This window comes from Typopeltis vanoorti, chromosome 12 (assembly GCF_054136105.1).
Source record: "Typopeltis vanoorti isolate ZY-2024b chromosome 12, IOZ_Tvanoo_1.0, whole genome shotgun sequence".
In the NCBI taxonomy this organism is placed as follows: Eukaryota; Metazoa; Arthropoda; class Arachnida; order Uropygi; family Thelyphonidae; genus Typopeltis; species Typopeltis vanoorti.
The window spans coordinates 57,266,881-57,288,883 of record NC_143560.1 but is presented as its reverse complement, the minus strand read 5'-3'; the positions used below and the strand labels follow the sequence as shown (position 1 = coordinate 57,288,883).

The 22,003-nt window shown below is 34.2% G+C and overlaps 1 protein-coding gene across 1 annotated transcript in view; it reads left to right on the top strand.

Moving 5' to 3' along the window:
- Window positions 1–22,003, top strand: part of LOC150100812 (eukaryotic initiation factor 4A-I-like) — a 245,289-nt gene that overhangs the window by 138,249 nt on the left and 85,037 nt on the right. Inside the window, exons 5-6 of the mRNA XM_090402124.1 lie at window positions 1,982–2,147; window positions 21,239–21,348. Of these exons, the coding sequence (XP_090258250.1) occupies window positions 1,982–2,147; window positions 21,239–21,348 (276 nt within the window). The remainder of the gene's footprint in view (window positions 1–1,981; window positions 2,148–21,238; window positions 21,349–22,003) is intronic.

The window sequence follows — 22,003 nt, the reverse complement described above, 5'->3', positions numbered from 1 at the left end:
TTTTTTTTTATTTGCATTCATAAGCTAAGAGTAGCTATTAACTTTGTGTATATTCACATGAAACAACTCTTAGTGTTGTGATGAATCAATTGTTTTGATGAAACTTAATATTTAATTGAGGAAAAATTATCCAATGGAAATAAACAAATCTCTCTTGTGTTGACCATCATACTCAGTAGTGCATTATTTTGATCCTATAGCAGAAATCATATTATTGTTTCTTCAGTAATATGATTTCTACAATCAGTTCTAGTTGTTGATATAATACTTTATTATTTATACTTAATTTTATTAATACAGAACAAATTATCCTTACCATTCAGTGGTTTCATCCGTTAATAATCAGTTTCACCTATACAACTATTGTTTTTTCTATTTGCATTCATAAGCTAAGAGTAGCTATTAACTTTGTGTATATTTACGTGAAACAACTCTTAGTGTAGTGATGAATCAATTGTTTTGATGAAACTTAATATTTAATTGGGGAAAAATTATCCAACAGTTTTCATTCTTATTAAAATCATAGCTTCACTTTATCCAAGTACAGAGTAATCATCATGTACTAGTACATGATGATTACTCTCTATGATCATTACTCAGTTTCAATCTAAAATTTAGAGTGCAGGGAAGCACCTAGAAGATTGCGGTAAATAAGTTTTCATTTTGAACTACTTATTTATAGCAATTAAGAACAAAGGTTGTTCGTTATTAAAAGAGAACAAAAAAAAAAAACAGTAATAATACTAAAAAAATTCCACACCTTCAGGAAGCATTTAATATGCAATCCTGGAAAATCCTGTATTTTTTTTTTGTTTTGTTCTGTTTTATTTATTATCATTTATTATTTTTTTTTAGGGGAATCATCATTGTACTCGAGTTTTCAAAATTTTGTAATGAAACACTTTTACATTATAATTCACAAATGCAGCAATTACTAAGAAAGGATAATAACGACATTAGATAAAGATAGTAAATTTCTGTTTTTTGAAAGAAATTCGCCTGAACTGCTGCATTGATAAACAGTGTCTGTGTGGATGGGTGGACTATAGAAAAATGGCAGTCATGGAGATGCCCATTATAACCACTGAAGGACACATCATGCATTTACTGTTTGTAATGGTGATTGAAATCACTTGTTTTAGCTCATGGCATTGTTGAACTATCTGTTTTCTATAGTGAAGTGCTGTAGACATCGAGACAACAGAATAGACAGCAGGTGCTATAGACAACAGAATGAATAAATCATTGAGAGGGAGGTGGTAAAGCTTGTATGTAAATATACACAAGTGAATCCATATATTGGTGGAATCTTACAGCAGTGGTGGCCAAACTCACAAACAGCAGGTAAATGAGATTCATCCCTCATCTCCATTTTTCAACAGTTTCTCTTGCACTGAGGGGGGGGGGGTTCCTCCAGGTGTTCAATCCTCTCCAATTCAGTAATATAAAAGTGACCTTCAAACACTGGTGTTGTTGGTAATATATTGGTGTAAAGTAAGAATTTGGATAACTGTACAACTGGCCTGGATGATCCAGGCCAGTTGTACAGTTTCTGGAAAAATGTTTATAGAATATATATTGACATATCGCTCAACTATAACAAGGAAGTTCATGAGCACAAGTGAAGAATATAGCCAGAGTTAATGGTTTGTTACCAAAGATGACTATCGATGATGGTGCAAGCTTTTGCTCTCTCTCTCTCTCTCTCTCTCTCTCTCTTGAGATTGTGAATTTACAATTAAAACAATCTTTTTTGGAAAGATCTGTAGCTCTGCAAGTCTATATTTCTTAATCTTTATTCTCTCTCTCTCTCTCGCAGAGAGAGAGAAAATAAAGACTGAATGAATGAAAAAAAATGGAATTAATTCCTCTTAACTGTTATGAAGCATCCTTTTGCAAAATATTTTTGATAGGTGTATATTTATAAACTACATTGTTCATGTTTTTCAAGTAACTTAATATATTATTCTTATAATTTTAGATACAAAAAGTAGTTATTGCCCTTGGAGATTACATGAGTGCCCAATGCCATGCATGTATTGGTGGTACAAATGTCCGTGAAGACATTCGTAAATTAGAAATGGGAGTTCATGTTGTAGTTGGCACACCTGGTAGAGTCTTTGATATGATCAACAGAAAAGCTCTAAGTGAGTTTTATTCTGTATAAATACTTTCTTTTGCACCTGTTTTTTAATCTCAGTTGATTTCAAATGCTACTATCATTTGAATGTATAGTTTCTGATAATGATTTGTTAAATAAGTAAATAACAGTGAAATGGAATTTAAAAGTTAATGCAGATTATTTCTAGACTATGCAAATAAATATGCTTTCCTGCAGAGTAAATACCAAAAATATTTGCATAATTTTCACATGTGCATGACTGAGTGATTTTGCCATTACTAGCCTGGAAAAGTTATCTTGATCCAAACCTTATTCTATGGTGAGAAGAATTTCTAGTCTACATAAATATGTGATTTGATAAAAATCAGAAAAATCGATTCTTATATTTTCTGAATCTGTTTATGAATGCTCTTGCTTTTTTGGGAAATAACTCTGCTAATTTCTCCTACAAGCTCATGAACAATTAAGTTTCTTTCTACTACATCTTGATGATATTCATCAATATCTGAGGAATTTGAATTAATATGTGTAGATTTTAATTCATTTGGGAAGTTAGAATCAAAACCATGAAGTACAAAAGCAGGTTTTTCTTTTATAACAGAATGAATTGCTCTCCTACAAATAAATTATGCTTGTGGCAAGTAATTGTCTCAGTCAGAAATTTTAGCATTAGCTAGCTTAGAAAGTATCTGTTTTAAAGTTTTATTTAACCTTTCACACATTGCATTACTTTGAGGATGGTAGGGTGTAGTAAAAAGTTTATTTATATTTAATAGCTTATATAATTGCAGCATAAGTTCTGCTTGCAAAGTTTGCTCTTTGATCAGGTAAGCGTTTCAAGTGTATCATATCTTGAAATTATCAGCTTCAAAAATTTATTAGCCACAGTTTTAGAAGTCTTATCCTTCATAGGTACTACTTCTATAAAGTGTAATAACATATCAATAGCTACATGGATGTATTTATTTTCTCGCTTTGTTGTGGGTAAGGGTCTAACTATATCGATAGCTACAGCTTGAAATAGTCTAACTGGTATGGGAAAGGGTTGTAAAGGTGCCTTGCCTCTAAAGGTAGACCTAGTTTCACATTGATGGGATTTCGCATATAAATAAATACCAATTCTCATACCTCTCCAAAAATACTTATTCTTAATTTTCTGCCAGGTTCTCTCGAAACCTTGATGACTAGCTAGATGAGAATCATGAAAGTATAGAGAATCCAATGTTTCATTCTAACAAGAGCTAAAATTTTCACTTTAATTTTATCTTCATCTATTTGTCTTGATAACAATACACCATGCTTATCTAAATAAAGCATTTGAAGGGAAAAAAATTCCCCAGAATTTTTTTCCCTTCATCGTCATTATCATCTGTATCATCGTCATTATTATCTGAGACCTCTGTGGAGTCAAGAACTCATCAAAGGAGGCTATACACCACCCAGACCAGCTGTTATTCACACTAGATGCACTCACTACTCTATGAGAGAAAAATCCAGCTCTTACCCCTTTCTTAACCATGAAAGAATGTTTCTATGGAGATGGTTCCATAAGTTTCTGGCCTGACTAACTTTTAAAGGTAATAGGAAGAAAACAACCGTGTCACTTTTCAACATAATCTCCCTTTACTTCAACACACTTTTCGCATTTCTATGCCGTTGAAAAAACAGTCTGTACTTTTGTCTGTAAAATGGCCTAAAACTTCATCTTTCACCTCATTACTATACCCCTTGAAGGTCTTTCTTCAATTTCAAGAAGTGGTAGTAGTCACTGGGTGCTAAATCTGGGCTGTAGAGTGAGTATTCAATCTTCTGGAAGCCACAGTCCTTCACTACAGCCTTTGCAACAATAGCCATATGGATTGGACCATTGTTGTAAAGCAGGCAAATACCATGACTCAGCATTCCTTGTCTCTTCCCCTTTATGGCATTGGGAAGTTTGTGCAAGAGTGAAGCATAATATTCTGCATTCACAGTGGTAGTCTTTTCCTTGAAGTCAATCAAAGAGAATTCCTTGGCAATCCCAAAAGATTGTTGTCATGATCTTCTTGGTGTACTAAGTGACACTGGCTTTTCTCAGCCATGCTTCACATCGTTCGTGCCACTCCATGGATTCCGTTTTGGAAAAAAGGATCATAATAAAGGACCATGGCTTCATCCCCCGTGACAATGGATTCCAGCACCTCTCTCTTGATTCCCTTGGCAAAGCTCTAAAAACTTGTGGTAACAGGTCACACGATGCTCCTTCTGAATTGAAGAGAGAAGTCAGGGCACCCACCTTGCACTGACCTTCATCATGTATCATGTGAAGCGTCTTGTGAATGATTCAAAGGATGGTTGTTATAGAAAGCCCCAACCCGAGATTTCTTTGAGCTGAAGTTCAAAGAAATCTCAGCAAGGTTGTTGTTAACCAGTTCCTTGTAAGCAACAGAGACATTTTCGTCAGTCATCACTTCCACAGGCCGACTATCATGAGGATTATCTTTGATGCTCTCTCTTCCTAGGCAAAACTGTTTAACCCATTCCCATTCCTTCATGGTGGAATATGAAAGAGAAGCTTCCCCATAAACACCATCCAATCGCTATTTGATAGCATCATGGTGAAAAACTTTATCACAGTGTGGTACTCAATTTTTAACATTACAGCCACTTAGTGTGCCACATGTTAGTCAAATAAGTGCTTCCAGCTGAATGACATAGGTAGAGAGTTGAAACTGGTAAACTAAGCTCTGCATAGATGGTGCTATCTGTCACACACAGCACTTTAAAATTGGCATGAATTTTGTATGTCAGGCCAGAAACTTTTGGAACTACCTCATATATAATGAAACATTTCTTCAGACAATATCCTATAATACCCATTTGGAAGTTTGCATCACATCAATATCCTATAATACCCTCTATCACATCACTCCACTTTCTCCTATTAACTTAGTCTGTAGTCCACATATTTGCATTTTGTCTCAATAATCCTGATATAATCCTCGTAACTCTTCTTTGCACCCTTTTCACAGCTTCTTTATCCCCATGGAACCCAGGAGATTAAATCTTGTCTTAGTCCAGATGCAGGCTTATCAAGATTATGCTCTGAGTTGTATTTGCAGTTTTTCATGTGTGACCTTTGCACTTCAAATTCCTATCCACCATTATGCCAAAATCCCTAGCTTGATCAGTTTCTTGTAATATAACCCTGTTAATATAATATGCTGTTGGAAATTTAATTACACCAACATGCATAATTTTACACTTACTTTAAACCTACATTACATTAAACTGATAGCCATTTTCATTTGCTCAAATTTCCATCCTATTCAAATCATTGTGTAAGTTCAGAATATCATCAGCATCCCTGATTGCTGTACCCCTCTTTGCATATTAGAAAACAAATGCACGTCTGTTAGACCCTTCCTAATGCCCTTAATGTATAGATTAAACACCCAAGGACTGACTCCTTGGGTACACCACTGATCACCTTAAATCTGGCAGATTCACACTCACCTTATAGCACTTTTTAATGCCTGTCCATCAACCATCCAATTATCCAAGTCCAAAGTTTATATTCCAAACCCATATTCTCCAGTTCATGCAACTGTCTTTCTTGTGGTATCCTATCACAAGCCTTATCAAAACTCCAACAGTATCATAGTGTATCCATTCCCTTTATCCAAATCATCCATAACATCTGTAGTCCGCATATTTGCATTTTGTCTCAATAATCCTGATATAATCCTCGGAACTCTTCTTTGCACCCTTTTCACAGCTTCCTTTAGTAAGCCCATGCTGTTCCTTGCAGTCTGTCTACCCATTTCTATATACATGTTTTCTCACCAACTTCTCTAAAATCTTCACCATCACACCTGAGATACTGATAGGTTAGAATTTACACATATTGGTTTTTTCATCACCTTTCTATAACAGTACGGTCATACAGAAGGAGGATCCCATTTTTGAAAAATTGGATCCTCCTTCAGAGTTCAACTATAACAGATTTTTTAGTTTTCATAGTTAGGCAGTTTACCCTTAATTTTATCCAACTCATTTATCTTAGTAGATAATATGGCATTTATACCAGATTGAACAGGAACTATTCCTTCTTTGCTAACTTTATAGCTTAAATATTCAGTTTGTAATATTTCAGTAAGATATTTCTGGGAGGTGTTAGGTCCTTTGAATGTATAAGCAAATCATCTTGAAAACAGATAACTCCTTTACCTAACGTATCTGATAGAATACAGTTCGTTAATGACTGAAAAGACACAGCAGATTTCTAGCTCCTTTAGGAAAATAATATAATTGGTACCTCTGCTATCTGTCTTGAAGACCAAGCACTTTCCATCTTCTTTAACAGAATCTGGAAATAGCCAGAGTTCAGATATAGCTTAGTGAAGTATTCTGCTCCTTTTAAACCAGTTAGTAATTCTTCAATTTTACATAGAGGAAAATCAATAGGTTTTGTGACTCATTGATTTCTCTCAAATCTAAAACAAATCTTAAGCTTCCATTTGGTTTTTCTATCAGAATAAAAGGACTCTTCCATTTTGAATTCAACTTTTCTATAATTCTTACGTTTTCATATTCTTGTAGCAACAACTAATTACGCTCTGTATATTTCACTGGTGTTTGAACCTCCATAGATCAGTTGGTATAGATGAAGCCCTTTGGTCAGAAAGACCTGGTTCGATTCCCATCCATGATGTGAGGAACCTTTATCTGGTCTCTTTCGATTAAAAAAGGTGAGTTAGCCTATCTTATGTGGAGGTAGAGGGTTTTCCCCCCCAGAAACTCAGGTTTTTTCATCCCTCAGAACAGGCAAACCCCCCCCCCCACACACACACACACTGCTACAGTCAAAAAAATACTTAATCTCTCATTAGGAGGGCTCAACCAGTCCTAAGGGGCGTTCGAGGAACGGGGGTAACCCCACACAAATAAAATAAAAAAAACTGGTGTTTGAGATTGTTTTACATTTTCTACTAGTTTTCTTTTATTTTCTTTAAATATTCTTTTTCATCTATGTTTAACAAATGCTTTCATTTCAAGCATTTGTTCTTGTTTAGCATCAGAAACTTCAGAAACTAAATCTTCCATGTAGATTGCTTATTATGACTATATTCCAGTCCACATCCACAAAGAGAAATAGTTCTATCCAAGAAATTACAGGCAAACTAATATATGTTTAGGAAATCAAGACCAAGAATAACCTGTATTTTAGGATTAGAAGTCTCTGGAAGAACACTCAGTTCACAAGAAACTTTCAGAGTAAAACAGAATGGAAAGAAATACATACACCCTTTTAGATGTAGAAATTTCAAAGATACCCCTCAACTCGATTGGATATTTCAGTCTTATAATATCACCAGGAATCAAATCTTAATTTTGCTGAAGAGTCCAACAAAATAAGAGATGTGTGCTCCTGTATCCAATAAAATTTCACAAGGTGTGTTTTCAATAAAACCTTGTAATACTGTCAAAGATTTGTCATCATTAACATGTGACATTATGGCAATATCAGGTTAGTTTGTAATTCAGATAAACAACTTATCATTAATTTGAGTTAAAATGTGCATTGGAGTTTGTTTTTACTAATACTATGTTTGAATTACATTTCACTGTAGAATTTGAGTTTATCCTGCCTTTATATTTATTTCCTATAGGATTAAACTTACTTTTACTAAAACAGTTTTTAGATATATTTCCTAAATTGTTACATTATGACACCTAGGAATAAACCTTTCTTGCACTACTTGTTTAGAAACAGGTTCACTATTATTAAATAACCTGTTAAGATCTGAATTACTAGGAGAGTTATTAGTTACCTTAAGGTCAGCTGCCATTTTAAATAACTTTCCTTGACTTTCTAATGTAGGTTTTTGCTGTCTTTTTATTTTCTCTTTACGAAGAGCATTATAGCACCTCTGTGGCTCAGTCATTATAGACTAATAAGCCCTTTGGTCAGAAAGACCTGGGTTTGATTCCCATCCATGACATGAGGAACCTTTATCTGGTCTCTTTTGACCAAAGGTGAGTTAGCTGGTCTCATATGGAGATACAGATTTTTTCACCCAGAAACTCGGGAGTTTTTTTGTCCCTCCCAAAACAGGCAAACTGGACTCGTGAACACATACCATGAATACTTACAACAATATGTAGAAGAGATAGTCCTCCCCACATGTCATAATGCCTATAGCTAACCATGAGTCAAGTCATTATTATTATTATTCTTCGTGATACCTCCAAGGAGTCCGAAGACTCATCGCTGGATGACACCTACTGTACAACTCTCCATCTCCACCACTACACAGAACCCTCTACTACCAATCACCTACATCAATGCCATCTACTGCCCACAACCACTACCACCATGGTAGTCGATATCCTAGATAAGAGATAGCACTTGAATGGGATGGGAAGAAAATGATTAAGGGTTTCTAATTCATGAGACTACATAGATTTTGCTTTAGAACTGTTTTCTGTATTAACATTCATAGTTTGACTTGTATCCTTAAAACATTTCTTGAACAATTGTCACCTTTTTAATTAAAGTAGGTTTTTGGCATTCTTTCTGACTGTTACCTGCTATATTACAATGGAACCTTTTTGTTCCAAAGAATGTACTTGTTTGGAATTAAAGGATTGGTATATATCTCTAAGCTTTTCCTCTCTTTCTGCCAGCCTGGCTGGCCAACTCTCCAACCAACACAAGTCACAAGTTCGAATCCCACTGCAGTCATAGATGTTTGTGATTGTCTTACCTTCTATACTGCTATAACCTTTGATTTGGAGCAGTATGACATTTGCTGCCATTTTGCCATTAAATAGCCATATCTAAATCATCCCTCTCTTTCCCTAACAACTTGATAACATTCTTCTAGATTTCTAATTTTTCTCTTATAATCTATTTCTTTTAATTCATCTTTTAAACCTGTTCTAAATTGATGAAATATGGACCCTTCTAAATCTAAATGTGAACTTTTTTTCAGCTGAGATACTTATGAGTTATAGTTAACAATCTATTATAATACTCAGAAGCTGTTTCTTTATTACCCCAGATGCATTGATGTAACCTCCACAAATTTGGACTTGCATCTCTAACATAAATTGCAATACACAGATGAAGTTTAGAAAAGCTTTTGGCATTTTCTACTAACTTATTTTTAAGAATAATTAACAAATGAAATTCTGACCATTTCTCTATATCTTTCTCTAAGTGTGTCTGCCTATTTAAAATATAATTCAATATTTTCATTAACATCTCTTGAAAATGTGGGAACTACAAGATTAGGATTAATTGCTTAAAATATCCACTATCTTCAATTTCACTTAAATTGCTTCTACCAACAGCAGCATCATTCTCAGTTGCTGAATCCATTATCTATTTATCAAAATAATAAACATAAACTTTAATACAATTATAGATATTGAAATCAAAACCAATCTTGTAAATCAACTGCACCAATTCGTTATATTTGATAACCTATTGTGCCAGTTATTTTATACCGTCAATCGACTGTACCAATTATGTAATTCCCAACATGTCTATATATCTAACCTTTTAGTTATAGTCATGGAGATCAAGATTATTAGTAATTTTTTTAAAAATTTTATTAGTAATTTATTAAAACCTTGAATAAGTAGTACAAATGAAAATATAATGCAACAGATGTAGAAAGTAGTTCGAACAATGTGAATGATAAATAATAGATTAGTAAAAAGTAATACTACATATGTTATATATATACACTGGTGTTCAAAAGCTAAGGACAAACTACATTTTTACCTGTATGTGAAAAAAATTTTCATTACTACAGTCATATGTAGACATAAAATTTTTGCCAGCATACTAATAAATTATATTACACAAAAAAATGTATTATAAATTTCATGTAAAATAAATTGCAATACGTTTTTGGCAAAAGTTACAAGTTTCCTAAGGAAGTAGTTAAGGAATTAATGTACAGTGCTTACAGAAAACTATGCAAAGAGACATTTCAGTGTGGTGAGTCGATTTCATTTTGCTGTTATAACCAAAAATCTGTCTTCATGCTCCATTGTAGCTCAAAGGTGACCTCTTAGCAAATGTTTGGAACACATTCCATTGGTTTGAAATGCTGCTTAGAGCCTGGATACAATGCTTTGTGAGAACACTGAAAGAAGACTTGATGCTCAGATTCAAAGACTTTGATTAGCTTAAAATACACGATTGGATCATAAATCCATTTCTTTTGATGCTACTTCTGTTTGTCCAAATTTGTGTGAAGAATTTATTGACTTAAAAAATTATTTTGAAGCTCAAGTACAATTTCAACAGTGGGTATGAGAGATTCTGGCCAAACATGCAATGCAAGTATCCTCAGCTTTGGCAAGAAATAAAATTACTGTTCATTGCTTTTCCTTCTTCATACTTGGTTGAGAAAGGATTCGGCGTCATGTTGCAATTGTTAGCTAAGCAACGAAATAGATTGCAAATAAGTGAAAGAGGAGGAGACTTGAGACTTCATTTGTTGAACATTGAACCTAATATTGAAAAATTAGCAGGACCTCGTTAGGTTCAGGGTAGCCATTAATGACTGGCTTATTAACACATTTGCTGTCAACTACGAATATACTCGTATGTCGATTACCGCCAGCAACGAGATTACTCATACTGACCTTGAAGAAGTGAAAATGCTTGCCGTGCAGAGCGTACCAGCGAATATGTGTATACTAGTAGTTGGTATATTAGCCTCAGAAGCCAACTATGAATATACTCGTATGTCGATTAACACTGGCAACAAGATTACTCGTACTAACCTTGAAGAAATGAGTGCTTGGCATGCAGTAACAAACTGTGCCCGAGGAGCGTGGCAGTGATTCTCTGGCAATATCAGTCATTCTACAGCCTTCTTCAAGCTTTCAGTAATTCTTTCCTGTGTGAAGTCATCTAGATCAGTGGTGCTTAACCCTTTTTTTTTTGCCTGGCACCCCCTGCTCAATTTTACACTAGATTAATGACTCAATAAAATAATTATAATATATGATTTGGCAAACCTAAATTACCATCAACATATTTGAACTTATAGTTAATTAAAATTAATGACTTTGATATAAATTAATTTTTACTCAGAAAAAGATGTAAACTTACTGTATTTAACACATTCGCTGCCACGCTCCTCGGGCATAGTTTGTTACTGCATGCCAAGCACTCATTTCTTCAAGGTTAGTACGAGTAATCTTGTTGCCAGTGGTAATCGACATCAGTGTCAGAAGATGGGATAAGAATCCAAATCTGTATCTAATATTAAATCATCATCATCTATTATTTATATACTTGGGAACTGTAGAAAATCTTGTCTTGCAATGCTCTGCTTGTAGAATATTAATTTGTTGATAAAAGCATTTATAATTCCCTTTGTTTTAATAAGATTCTTGTTGCTTCCCTGCAATTTGATGCTAACATCATTTAATTTGGTGAAAATATCAGAAAGATATGCATTGTCAATGTTTTCCTTTTTTAGAACATTACACATATTCTCATCACATGAATTAAGAAATTCCAAAACAGTATTGTAGAGATCATTAAAGTGTCACAGACAGTTTCCATTCGAGAGCCATCTAACTTCAGTGCAGAGCAAAAGATGCTCAAATTCTTCATTTTCATGGCAAAGTTCCCAAAAAAATATGGGTATTCAATGACTGGGCTTTTATTTTATTCACTGCTTTAATAACAACATCCAAAGTCTTATGTAGCCTACCGCTAAGATGTTTTGCAGCTAAGTGCTGTCTATTAAGAATGCAGTGAATTGTAAAGATATTTGAAACTGCTTCTTTTAAATGTGTTATAAATCCACAGTGATGACCAATCATAACTGGTGCTCCATCAGTTGCACATGCAATAATATTTATGAGAGGAATTTAGCATTTTTAGCATTAAAAAAAATCTTTAACAACCTTAAAACTTGTAGAACCTTTTGTGTCAAATTTCAGTTATTCAGCAAACAAAAAAAACGTTTCAATAATTTCGTCATTACTATTTATATAACGCACGTAAGCCATTAACAAAGCTTTGCTGTCTCATCGAGTTGCAAAGGAAAAATTGTATGGTTTTATATCATCACAAAGTTTTTTTTCAATGTCCTTGGCCATTTTGTCAATTCTTGTTAATACTTGATACTGAACTCTTGCTGAGAGGTATTGACGATATCATATTACTTTTGCCTGGCCAATCATCGTATCTAAAACTTCATTTATAGCTGGTAAGATGAGCGTTTTGCCAACAGTATTTAGCTTTCCACATTTGGTAATTAATTTTGAAAGTTTGTAAGACACATCAAGTCCCTTCTCTTGTTGTTTATTTTGTTTTACAACTAACCCTCTAAGTCCAGGATGATTTTTAAATTTAGTCTTTAATTTGTGAATTACTCCACATCCTTTTTTACTTGATTTGGGCACATTGTTCTTAAATGCTCAATCATTCTTGAAGGCTTCATTTGAGAAAGTTTCATATTAAACACATTGGTAACTGCTCGTTATTTATGGACGGAATAATTTCATATTTTAAATATTCACTTGAATATTGATGACACTCTTTTTTCGCTCATTTTAATGGACTAGAGTGCTATACAATATTAACGAAGTGTGCCACAATACCACGGGCTAGACGTAAACTGCAAACCAGGGTTGGCAGGTAGGCATTAGGAAAAGTAGCAGATAAAGCTTATAAAAGTAGTGGATTCTGCTAAAAATAGTCCAAATTAATTATTTTTAATGTGGAAAATTCAAACCAAAAAAATAGCCCAGTTACTTAACTTTCAACATAAAAATTCTAAAAAATAAGTAGTGAATAAATTTGAACAGTATTGCTAGACATACAATATTCTGAACAGTGTTGCCGAAACATACAATATAAATAGGGATGCTAGATTAAATATGGATTTTTTGCTTTTATTATATTAGTAGTATATAATGCTTATCCCCAATGCTTACTTCCCCTCCCTCAGTGTTCACAGCATTCCCCCCCCCCCCCCACACACACAGAGGGGGTGCTATTGCCCTGGTTAAGAACCATTAATCTAGATGATGTCTTCGAGATATTACAAGACATCCAAGTTTGCAATTTTATTTCTTCACAAAAAAGAGCTTCCTTCAAAAACACAATTCACTTAGTGCTGCCTTTTACCCTGTTGCGTGCTACTACATGATACCTTTGCAATTCGAAATGAATCTGTACCTGCTTTCTACTTGAAATAATCAGTTATACAAATTGCCACAAGCTGATTCATCTGAATTTACGGTTGTAATCTTCAAAAATAGTAGGCTAAGTACTCAAATGATTTGTGAAAATTTTCTTTTTGTTTATCTGATTTTGTGTTTTTGATTAAACTACAGTTTAATCAGAATTTTGAGTACTAGTACAATTTGTTTAATGCCATTTTATAGTTATATCATGATTTAACTTATCAGTTAGGATGACATATGTTAATGAAAAACACAAAAAATATAAAATCGATAAAAAAAGGGGGGAGGCAGGGGATTTCCCTAGCCGTTAAAAAAATGTACTATAATGTATCAAAACTTTCATGGGTGGGAGCAATGTAAAAAAAAACAAAAAATATTTTAAGAAAATATTAAAGAATAAGTAATTTGTGTCAGTCATTGCCTCTCTCATTTTCATAAATTCTTATTACATTTTAGGCTTATTTGAGATGAAAAAATTTAATTGTGTTGTAAAAAGAATCATAATTTATAACTATTTCTCTGTTAATATGTTACTAGTTTGGGTTTTGTAACATCTACATCTGTACTTGGCGATGTGTCCGTTATTAATAATTCTATTGTCTAAATGAATGTAAATTATTTGAAATTGATATGCTTACTAGATTCTAATAGTTTTGTTACTTTCAAGTTTTTTATTGTAATTTAAAATTTTAAAGCGTTGAGGTATGTGGTGGTTTGTTTAGATATTCTGTTTGTGCTAACAAGACAACATGTCGCCTTATACATAACTTCTTGCTTGCCATATACATGGAGTGTGCATGCTCGCCAAGGAGTCTGATGGATGATTGACAGCTGACAGAGTGAGCGTTCGGTATCGGGGTAACAAGGAAAACAAGAGAGCTAATGGAAGTTTAAGAATGCAGACTAGAAAAATTTTGTTCTGAGGAATTTTTTAATTTTACGTGACAGTCGGGAGAATATTAATAGAAGATTCCAAAAAGGAATCATAGAACTGTCAGTCTTTAAACTGGAGGAGTTGAGACTGTAAATATTTAGTAAATAAAAGATATTGTAGTCGACATTCTAATTGAATGTTCGAGTAAATACTGAATGGAAAGTTTCATCTTCTGTCTTAAGGACACCAGATTACTATGGAAAAAGCAATTGGTGAAATTTGAAACTGTAAAGTGGCATAACATGAAGAACTCAGTTTAGATATGTTGTTTATGAAGTAGTATAAGAAGCTTTTTTCTCTGGTACAAAAATTAGTAAACTGTGCATCAAATAGAACTCCAAGAGGTAAGAATAATTATACTTCAGTGAGACAGGAGAAATAATATCATATGCTACATATGGGACATTAAAGAGGATCCCATGGAAAAGAAGTGAAAAAAAATTATATTTTCAGAAAGGGCCTAACAAAGAAACTGACTGTGATGAACATTTTTGTTGTTGTGAAAACAAGGTGTTTAGTCTGGTAGACGTGATTAAGTGTATGTCAAAACAATCCAATAATAGAATGAATCAGAGAATAAATGATTTTAATAATTTTGGATGAGGAAAATCTCTAACATGTAGATTTATTTTAGAAGGCCTTGTATTCAGTTATATTTGTAGTTATGTATTTTATAGTTAGGTAATTTTATTTAAAGTATATATATTGCTTTAGTTTCATTAAAATGTATATACTTTTTATTTTGGTCTTGAGTCAGTGATATTCTGGATTCTAAAAGAAATAGTTAAAAGTTATTGCACCAACTGGAATTAAACCCTTGTGTAATTAATAAACACTCGGAGTATAAAATAAGCAATTACTAAACAGTGTGTTATGTTGTTTTGATAAAATAATTATTCATGAGTAAATGAAACGCTTGTCTCAAAGTGACTTGTTGTTATATGCCATCCAGTCATTTTAGAACTTGTGGTGATTTTGTAAACAGGCTCTCCAGCTTACTCGGCCTCTTCACTTTGCTTTCAGCAGTTGTAAGTTCAAGTTGGTAAGTTCTTTTATGTTGTCCATCCAACTCTTCTTGCACTCTTCCTCTCCTTCTCATGCCCTCAGTCTTCACCTCAACATAACTGCCTTTTTCAATGATTAATATGCCCAAAGTGCATTAACATCTGTTTAGCGATCTTTGCCTCCAAGTAGCATTCTGTCTTTATGTGTCTAAACCTTCTTATTAGTCATTCTTGCAGTCCATGGGATTTTTAATGGTCTCCTCCATGCCCATAATTTAAATGATTCAGTTCACTTTCTGTCTTTCTTAATGATCCAGCTTTTGCATCCATACATCACTACTGGAAATACCATTGCTTTGACAATTCTAACTTTTGTGGCCTTACTCACACCTCTGTCTTTTATTATTTTTGTCAGGTTTAACATAGCTTTTTTTGCATGGCTATCTTGCTTTTAATTTCATCTTCATATTTACCATCAATTCTTATTCTGGACCCCAGTAAATCATAAGTTTCAACAGTATCTATTTTATCTTCCTCAGTCATAAATTCATCTAAATTGCCAGAAGCCATCACTTTTATTTTGCTGATGTTTAAATTTAGGCTGGCTTTAATTAATTACAAGAAATCAAAGCTTTCTTGTAATCAATAAAACAGATGAATACTTCCTTCTGAAATTCTTTTGTTCATTCCATATCTTCCTTAGTTTCTTCTATGAGGATTGTATCATCTGCATATCTTAAATTATTTATTTTTCTGCCACCAGTTACTTTTGCTGGGTCTTTGTGCAAGTTAGCCATTCTTATAATATATTCACTATAAATATTAAAAAAATAGGGCTGCAGTATACAACCCTGCCACATCTCTTTTTCCACTTGAACACTGTTTCTCCAACGATTGTTTTTAACTAAAGCTTCTTGGTTGTCATACAGCTCTCTTATCAAGAGAATTAGATGTGCAGGTATTCCCATTGATATCATTACATTCCACAGTTTTCTGATCTACACAATCAAAAGCTTTCTTGTAATCAATAAAACAGATGAATACTTCCTTCTGAAATTCTTTTGTTTATTCCATAAACCATCTCATGTTTGTTATCTAGCCTCTAGCTGTAGGAAGTTTTTTTCACTTGGTTAGACTATAATAAATTTAGTTTAATACTTTATCCAAGTATAAGCAAACAAAGTTTGCACCTGAAGTATCTTCCGGACTGAGGCAACTCGTAGTAAAGGCAGACCAAGCTCTTATCACTACTTGTCTTAGTATCTCCCATAATGCAAAGCACATCTCGTTGCGGATGTATAATGCTATGCATTAAGGGAAAGGCCACTATCCAGACTGGTTTCGACCTTTATTGAGGTCTCATCGGTGGGAGCCAGACCCAGAGGTGGTGATACTAAGGTGGAAGTAATGGAGAAGTCATATTTACCTGTGCGAGTTGCCAAAAGGTGTTTCACCTTATTATTAAATTAGCTTGGTCCACCTTTACTATGAGCTTCCTCAGTCCAGAAGATACTTCAGGCGTAAACTTTGTTCGCTTATACTTGGATAAAGGATTAAACTAAATTTATTATAGTCTAACCAAGTGAAAAAAACTTCCCACATCTTTCTCTAAATCCAGAGTAATTTAATAATAAAGTGAGACGCCTTTTGGCAATTCATATAGGTAAATATGACTTCTCCGTTATTTCCACCTTAATATCACCACCTCTGGGTCTGGCTCCCACTGATGAGACCTCAATAACGGTTGAAACTGGTCTGGGTAGTGGCCCTTCCCTTAATGTACAGCATTATACATGTCTCCAAGGAGATGTGCTTTGCATTATGGGAGATACTAAGACGAGTAGTGATGAGAGCTTGGTCCACCTTTACTACAAGTTGCCTCAGTCCAGAAGATACTTCAGGTGCAAACTTTGTTTGCTTATACTTGGATAAAGGATTAAACTAAATTTATTCTAGCCTCTAGATCTTCTATCTCTCCTAAAGCTTGCTTTCTTCTGGCATTTCTTTATATATATATGGCTCCAGCCTTTGTTGTATCACTGTCAGCATAATTTTATTTGCATGTGAAATTAAAACTGTGTTTCTGTAATTCTCACATTCTTTTGGAATTGAGATAGAATACTGATCTTTTCCAATTTCTAGGCCAGTATATTTTCTTCAAAACTTGTTGACAATTTTCAGTTAATATATTCACTACTTCAGAGCCTCCATAGCTCAGTCAGTGCACATGAAGCCCTTTGGTTGGAAAGACCTGAGTTCGATTCCAGTCCGTGATATGAGGAACCTTTATCTGGTCTCTTTCGACTAAAGGTGAGTTAGCCAGTTCCATATGAAGGTGGGGGGGTCACCTGGAAACTAGCGTTTTTCATCCCCAGAACAGGGAAACCGGCCCCATGAATACATGCATCTACAGACATACGACGCACCGGGAACCGTAGGGCCAACCACCTTATCCTCAAGTTGGTTGTGAAGTCCACAGCTAAGAACCTTAATGGTTCATGAAAGCTTAAGACATATTCACTTCTTCATCCTCAGCTGCTCTCAAGAATTCCAAAGTTCACTTAACTATACTTTATTCTGACAGATTAAAAATTGTTGAACAAATTGAACAGCCAAATGAATTTCTCGATTACACTCTGTAAATCCATTCATAATATGGAATTCACATGTTGGTGTAAAGAATATGAAATAAAAATTTATAGTTGATTAAAGTTAAGTGGAAGATGAATTTCATTGCCTCACTTATTGGAGTCTGGAGGCCTGAAGTGGCTTGAAAAAGTTCCATGTTTGGTCTCTAGAGCAGGGATTCCAGACTATGTAAAAATAAATTTTTAAAAAATTACAAAAAATATATAAAATTGATAAAAATTTGGCAAAAATAATCCTTAGTCTACCCATGGTTACTGTAGGTTTACTAATAACCTTTCATGGATGGGAGAGCAACATTAAAAAAAAACAAAAAAAAACAAGAAGTAACTTATTAGTGGAATTTCTAATCAGTTGGAATCAAGGTGATTCGAATTCCAGTGTCATTGTCATTTCATTGCATTTCACATTCATGTAGAAATGTGCGTGAAATGGAAGAAATTACATGTGAATAAATTTAACAATTGATAATTACATAAGTGTAAGATTTGCTAATAATTTTTGTCAAATAAATTACACTTAAAAATTGAAATAGTTCACATTTGTTCTCTAGAGCAATGCTTACAGATTGACTAATCCTCACTCTACTTGTATATGTTTATAAACTTCCATAAATGGATTGTACATATAAAGTCATGAGGCTGATGTTGAACAATTGTAGGAGTATGGCTGTTTAAATTTTCAGCAAAATGCTTATGCAGCTTCCACTAAAAATAAAAATTAAGCAGATGCATATATACAGGGTGGGCCAAAAGACAGAGTATGATTTGACATGTAAATAACCTTTTTGTTAATAAATAAATAAATAAATTCCGTGTGATGATACAGCATTCCCCCTTTATCTGAGAGTTCACGGTACCATCTAGTCCGCCCCAAATTTTATCTGGGCTCCGGAACCGGCATAGGCTGACAAATCAGACCTATGGCTGGGTCAGTATTCCTGACTGTAATCTGTGTGTGTCCTCAGACCGGTTTGCCTGCTTGCGGGATGAAAAACACCAGACAAACTGGCAGAAAAAAATCCTTCTGTCCACACCCAAGACTGGCTAACTTGGCTATGGCTGAGGAAGATCCTTGAACTCCTCACGTCGTTGACGGGAATTGAACCTAGGACACTCCTTCCCCCAGGCATATGGTACATAACAGGTCCATTATTTTGACGCAAAGAGCTTACTGCCGCCATTTCCAAGTCAGAAATGGACCCTCATCGACAATGATTCAGAAACTAATGCAACGCTTAGAGGAAAAAGGTTCTGTGATGAACTTTCCACCAACTGCCAGACCAGGAAGTTATCGGGCCATACTTCTTCGAAACTGAAGATGGTGGCACTTTGACAATTACTGGTGAGAGATATCGGGATATGGTTGACAATATTTTGCGTCCTGCAGTGGAAAATCGTCCTGAAATGTGGTTTCAACAGGATGGGGCAACTCCCCATACAGTTAGGGCCACAATGAACCTCCTGAGGCTCAACTGTTCGGTGAGCGGATAATTTCAAGAAATTCCCAGATTAGTTGGCCGCCACATTCGCCCGACCTTGCAGCCTGCGATTACTTCCTGTGGGGATATCTGAAGGAGCGTGTGTACGTGAACAAACCGTACACTTGAGCAGCTCAAGGAGAATATTCATGCAGAAATTCGAGCATAGATCCTCAAACATAACTACTGTTATGAACAATGCAATCGAAAGAGCCCGACTTTGCGAAGCGGCAAATGGAGCTCATTTGAAAGATGTCATCTTCCATACCTAACCTAATCAAATCTCCATATGTTAGGCATTCACTGTATGTAATATCACTGAAATTGATTCATGAATAAAAAAGTTATTTAAATGTCAAATCCTACTCTGACTTTTAGCCCACCCTTTCTTGGTGTAGTTCTTATTTAAGAATTTAGAATACTGTTCACATGTTTGAGCTGGAGTACCTAAAACTTCTCTAAAAATTCTTGAAGCCGTACAGAGGCAGTTCAGTTCATATGATCTCTCTCTCTTACAGATTCACTCAGTCTTTATCTCACAGATACTTTGTTTCAGCTGTGTGTCTATTCTACAGGCACTTCAATGGTCATTGCTCCACTGGAACTGACAACCATCATTACTCCGCTTTCTGTTGCACCTATTAATACAAGAGCCGTAACTGCTCAGCACTCCTTTATTGTGCAACTGCAAATACACTAAACCTGCTTTTTTTCTTTTATTCTGTCTATGCCTATCCTCTGGAACAGCCTACTGCAAGAAGTATTTCCAAACTATAACCTGCAATTCTTCAAAAAAAAAAGACAAACTTCTGATTCCTTACCTGCACTCCAGATACACTGATGTGCTTATTATGTCCTTCAACCTTCCGTGTATGTGATCAGTATATGTATATATATATCATTGCTTGGTATGCTGAGATGCAGTAAACTATTTCGACTTTTTTTTTTTTTTTTTTTAATGTGAATCTCGCTCGTGAATGGTTATGAACTCATCATCCATTGTTTAGCACTGTAAGGGGCTGAGGGTTAGATAATCCAGGACTTCTATCATAAAGACCAAAAGGATGTGTTTCCAGCCACTTCAGTCTGTTTGTAAGCAAATTTCATCATCTCACATTAGGCAGTGAAATTCCACCTAAAGACGTGTGCTGCAGTGAGATTTGAACCTATAGTTGTTTGTTTCTGTAACTGGTCTGGCTGGTTACATTCCCATCCAATGTAATTTAGTTTGTTTTAAGGTGCAAGCCAATATGCAACAAATCAGTGTATTGCATTGTATTGTGACACAAAGGTGTTATTTTGTATGCACTGAATTATTGATGCTTGATTAAACCTTTTATCCTTTTGTTTCTGATTATGTTTTACCATTAAAATTTTACTGGTGGTTTAATATTTTTTTTTAATTAATCAACCACAGCTCTGTTTAGTATTGAGGCCATGTGCATATAAAGTTATTATTGTTATTATTATTCACTAACCCTCTTCTGTAAATTCTCTAAGTTAACATTTCTCCTGACATCCTTATACTAAGTAGTAAAAATGACTAACAGCGCACATAAAATGATGAAGTGGCAGATCTATTTTTGTCATGAAATGAATTTTTCATTAAATTTAGATAGGATAGTTTTAATCTTAAGCCTTTTATCTTTAAACTGGAAAAGACGTGAGTTGCATAGTTGAAATGCAAATGCTATAAACCAGTATGAAAAAGTCACAAAAGGAGTTGTAATGACCTTTAATGATTTTTAACCTTTTGCGAGATTACTATTTAATGCACACCCAAATAATAATAATAATAAATTACTCTTATGTAGAAATTCTGAAATCTTTTTATTTTATAGGAACAAATCATATACGGATATTTGTGTTAGATGAAGCTGATGAAATGTTGTCCAGAGGTTTTAAAGATCAGATATATGATGTTTTTAAAACATTGAGTGTCAACATTCAGGTAATGATTACCAACTGTTGATAAATACTATTTTTTTAAGACATTGCTGACTTGAATTATGATACTTAAAAGTTTAATTATTAAAACAATTAAAATGGATCTAAGAAAGTAGAACTTTGTCTCCTTTACAGAAGTTGCATTCCTGAAAACTCAGTGATTGGCTAATACGACTAATGGAGAAGGGGGAAATCCATGCATAAAGTGAGATCCCATTGTATTTCTGTGCATTCCTTTGAGGACTTCCCAGAAAATGAGAATGAAGAAACAAATACATTAACAACAAAGTTTAAGATAACATATACACAAATTCCTTCAATAAAACTTTACACAAACAGTCATGGTCTATTCTTTTACTTAACTTTACCCTTCGGCTATCTCACATAATTTCCCGCTCACAAGTCCAATTTATTCAGGAACAGTGCAGTTGTAAAAATAAACAATCAGGCAGCACTCCTTTAATAAAAAAAATCAAAACATATTTTATTTACTTATAAAATATATGCACGTTTACACAAGAATATTATTTAATTTGCCAAATATTTCAGTCTGAATATTACAGACCATCTTCAGTGGCTACATAGGAATAGTTTTAAAAAACAAGGTGGAATACGAACAATTGATCATTCACAAATAGAACGAGCCGTGTGATGTCATA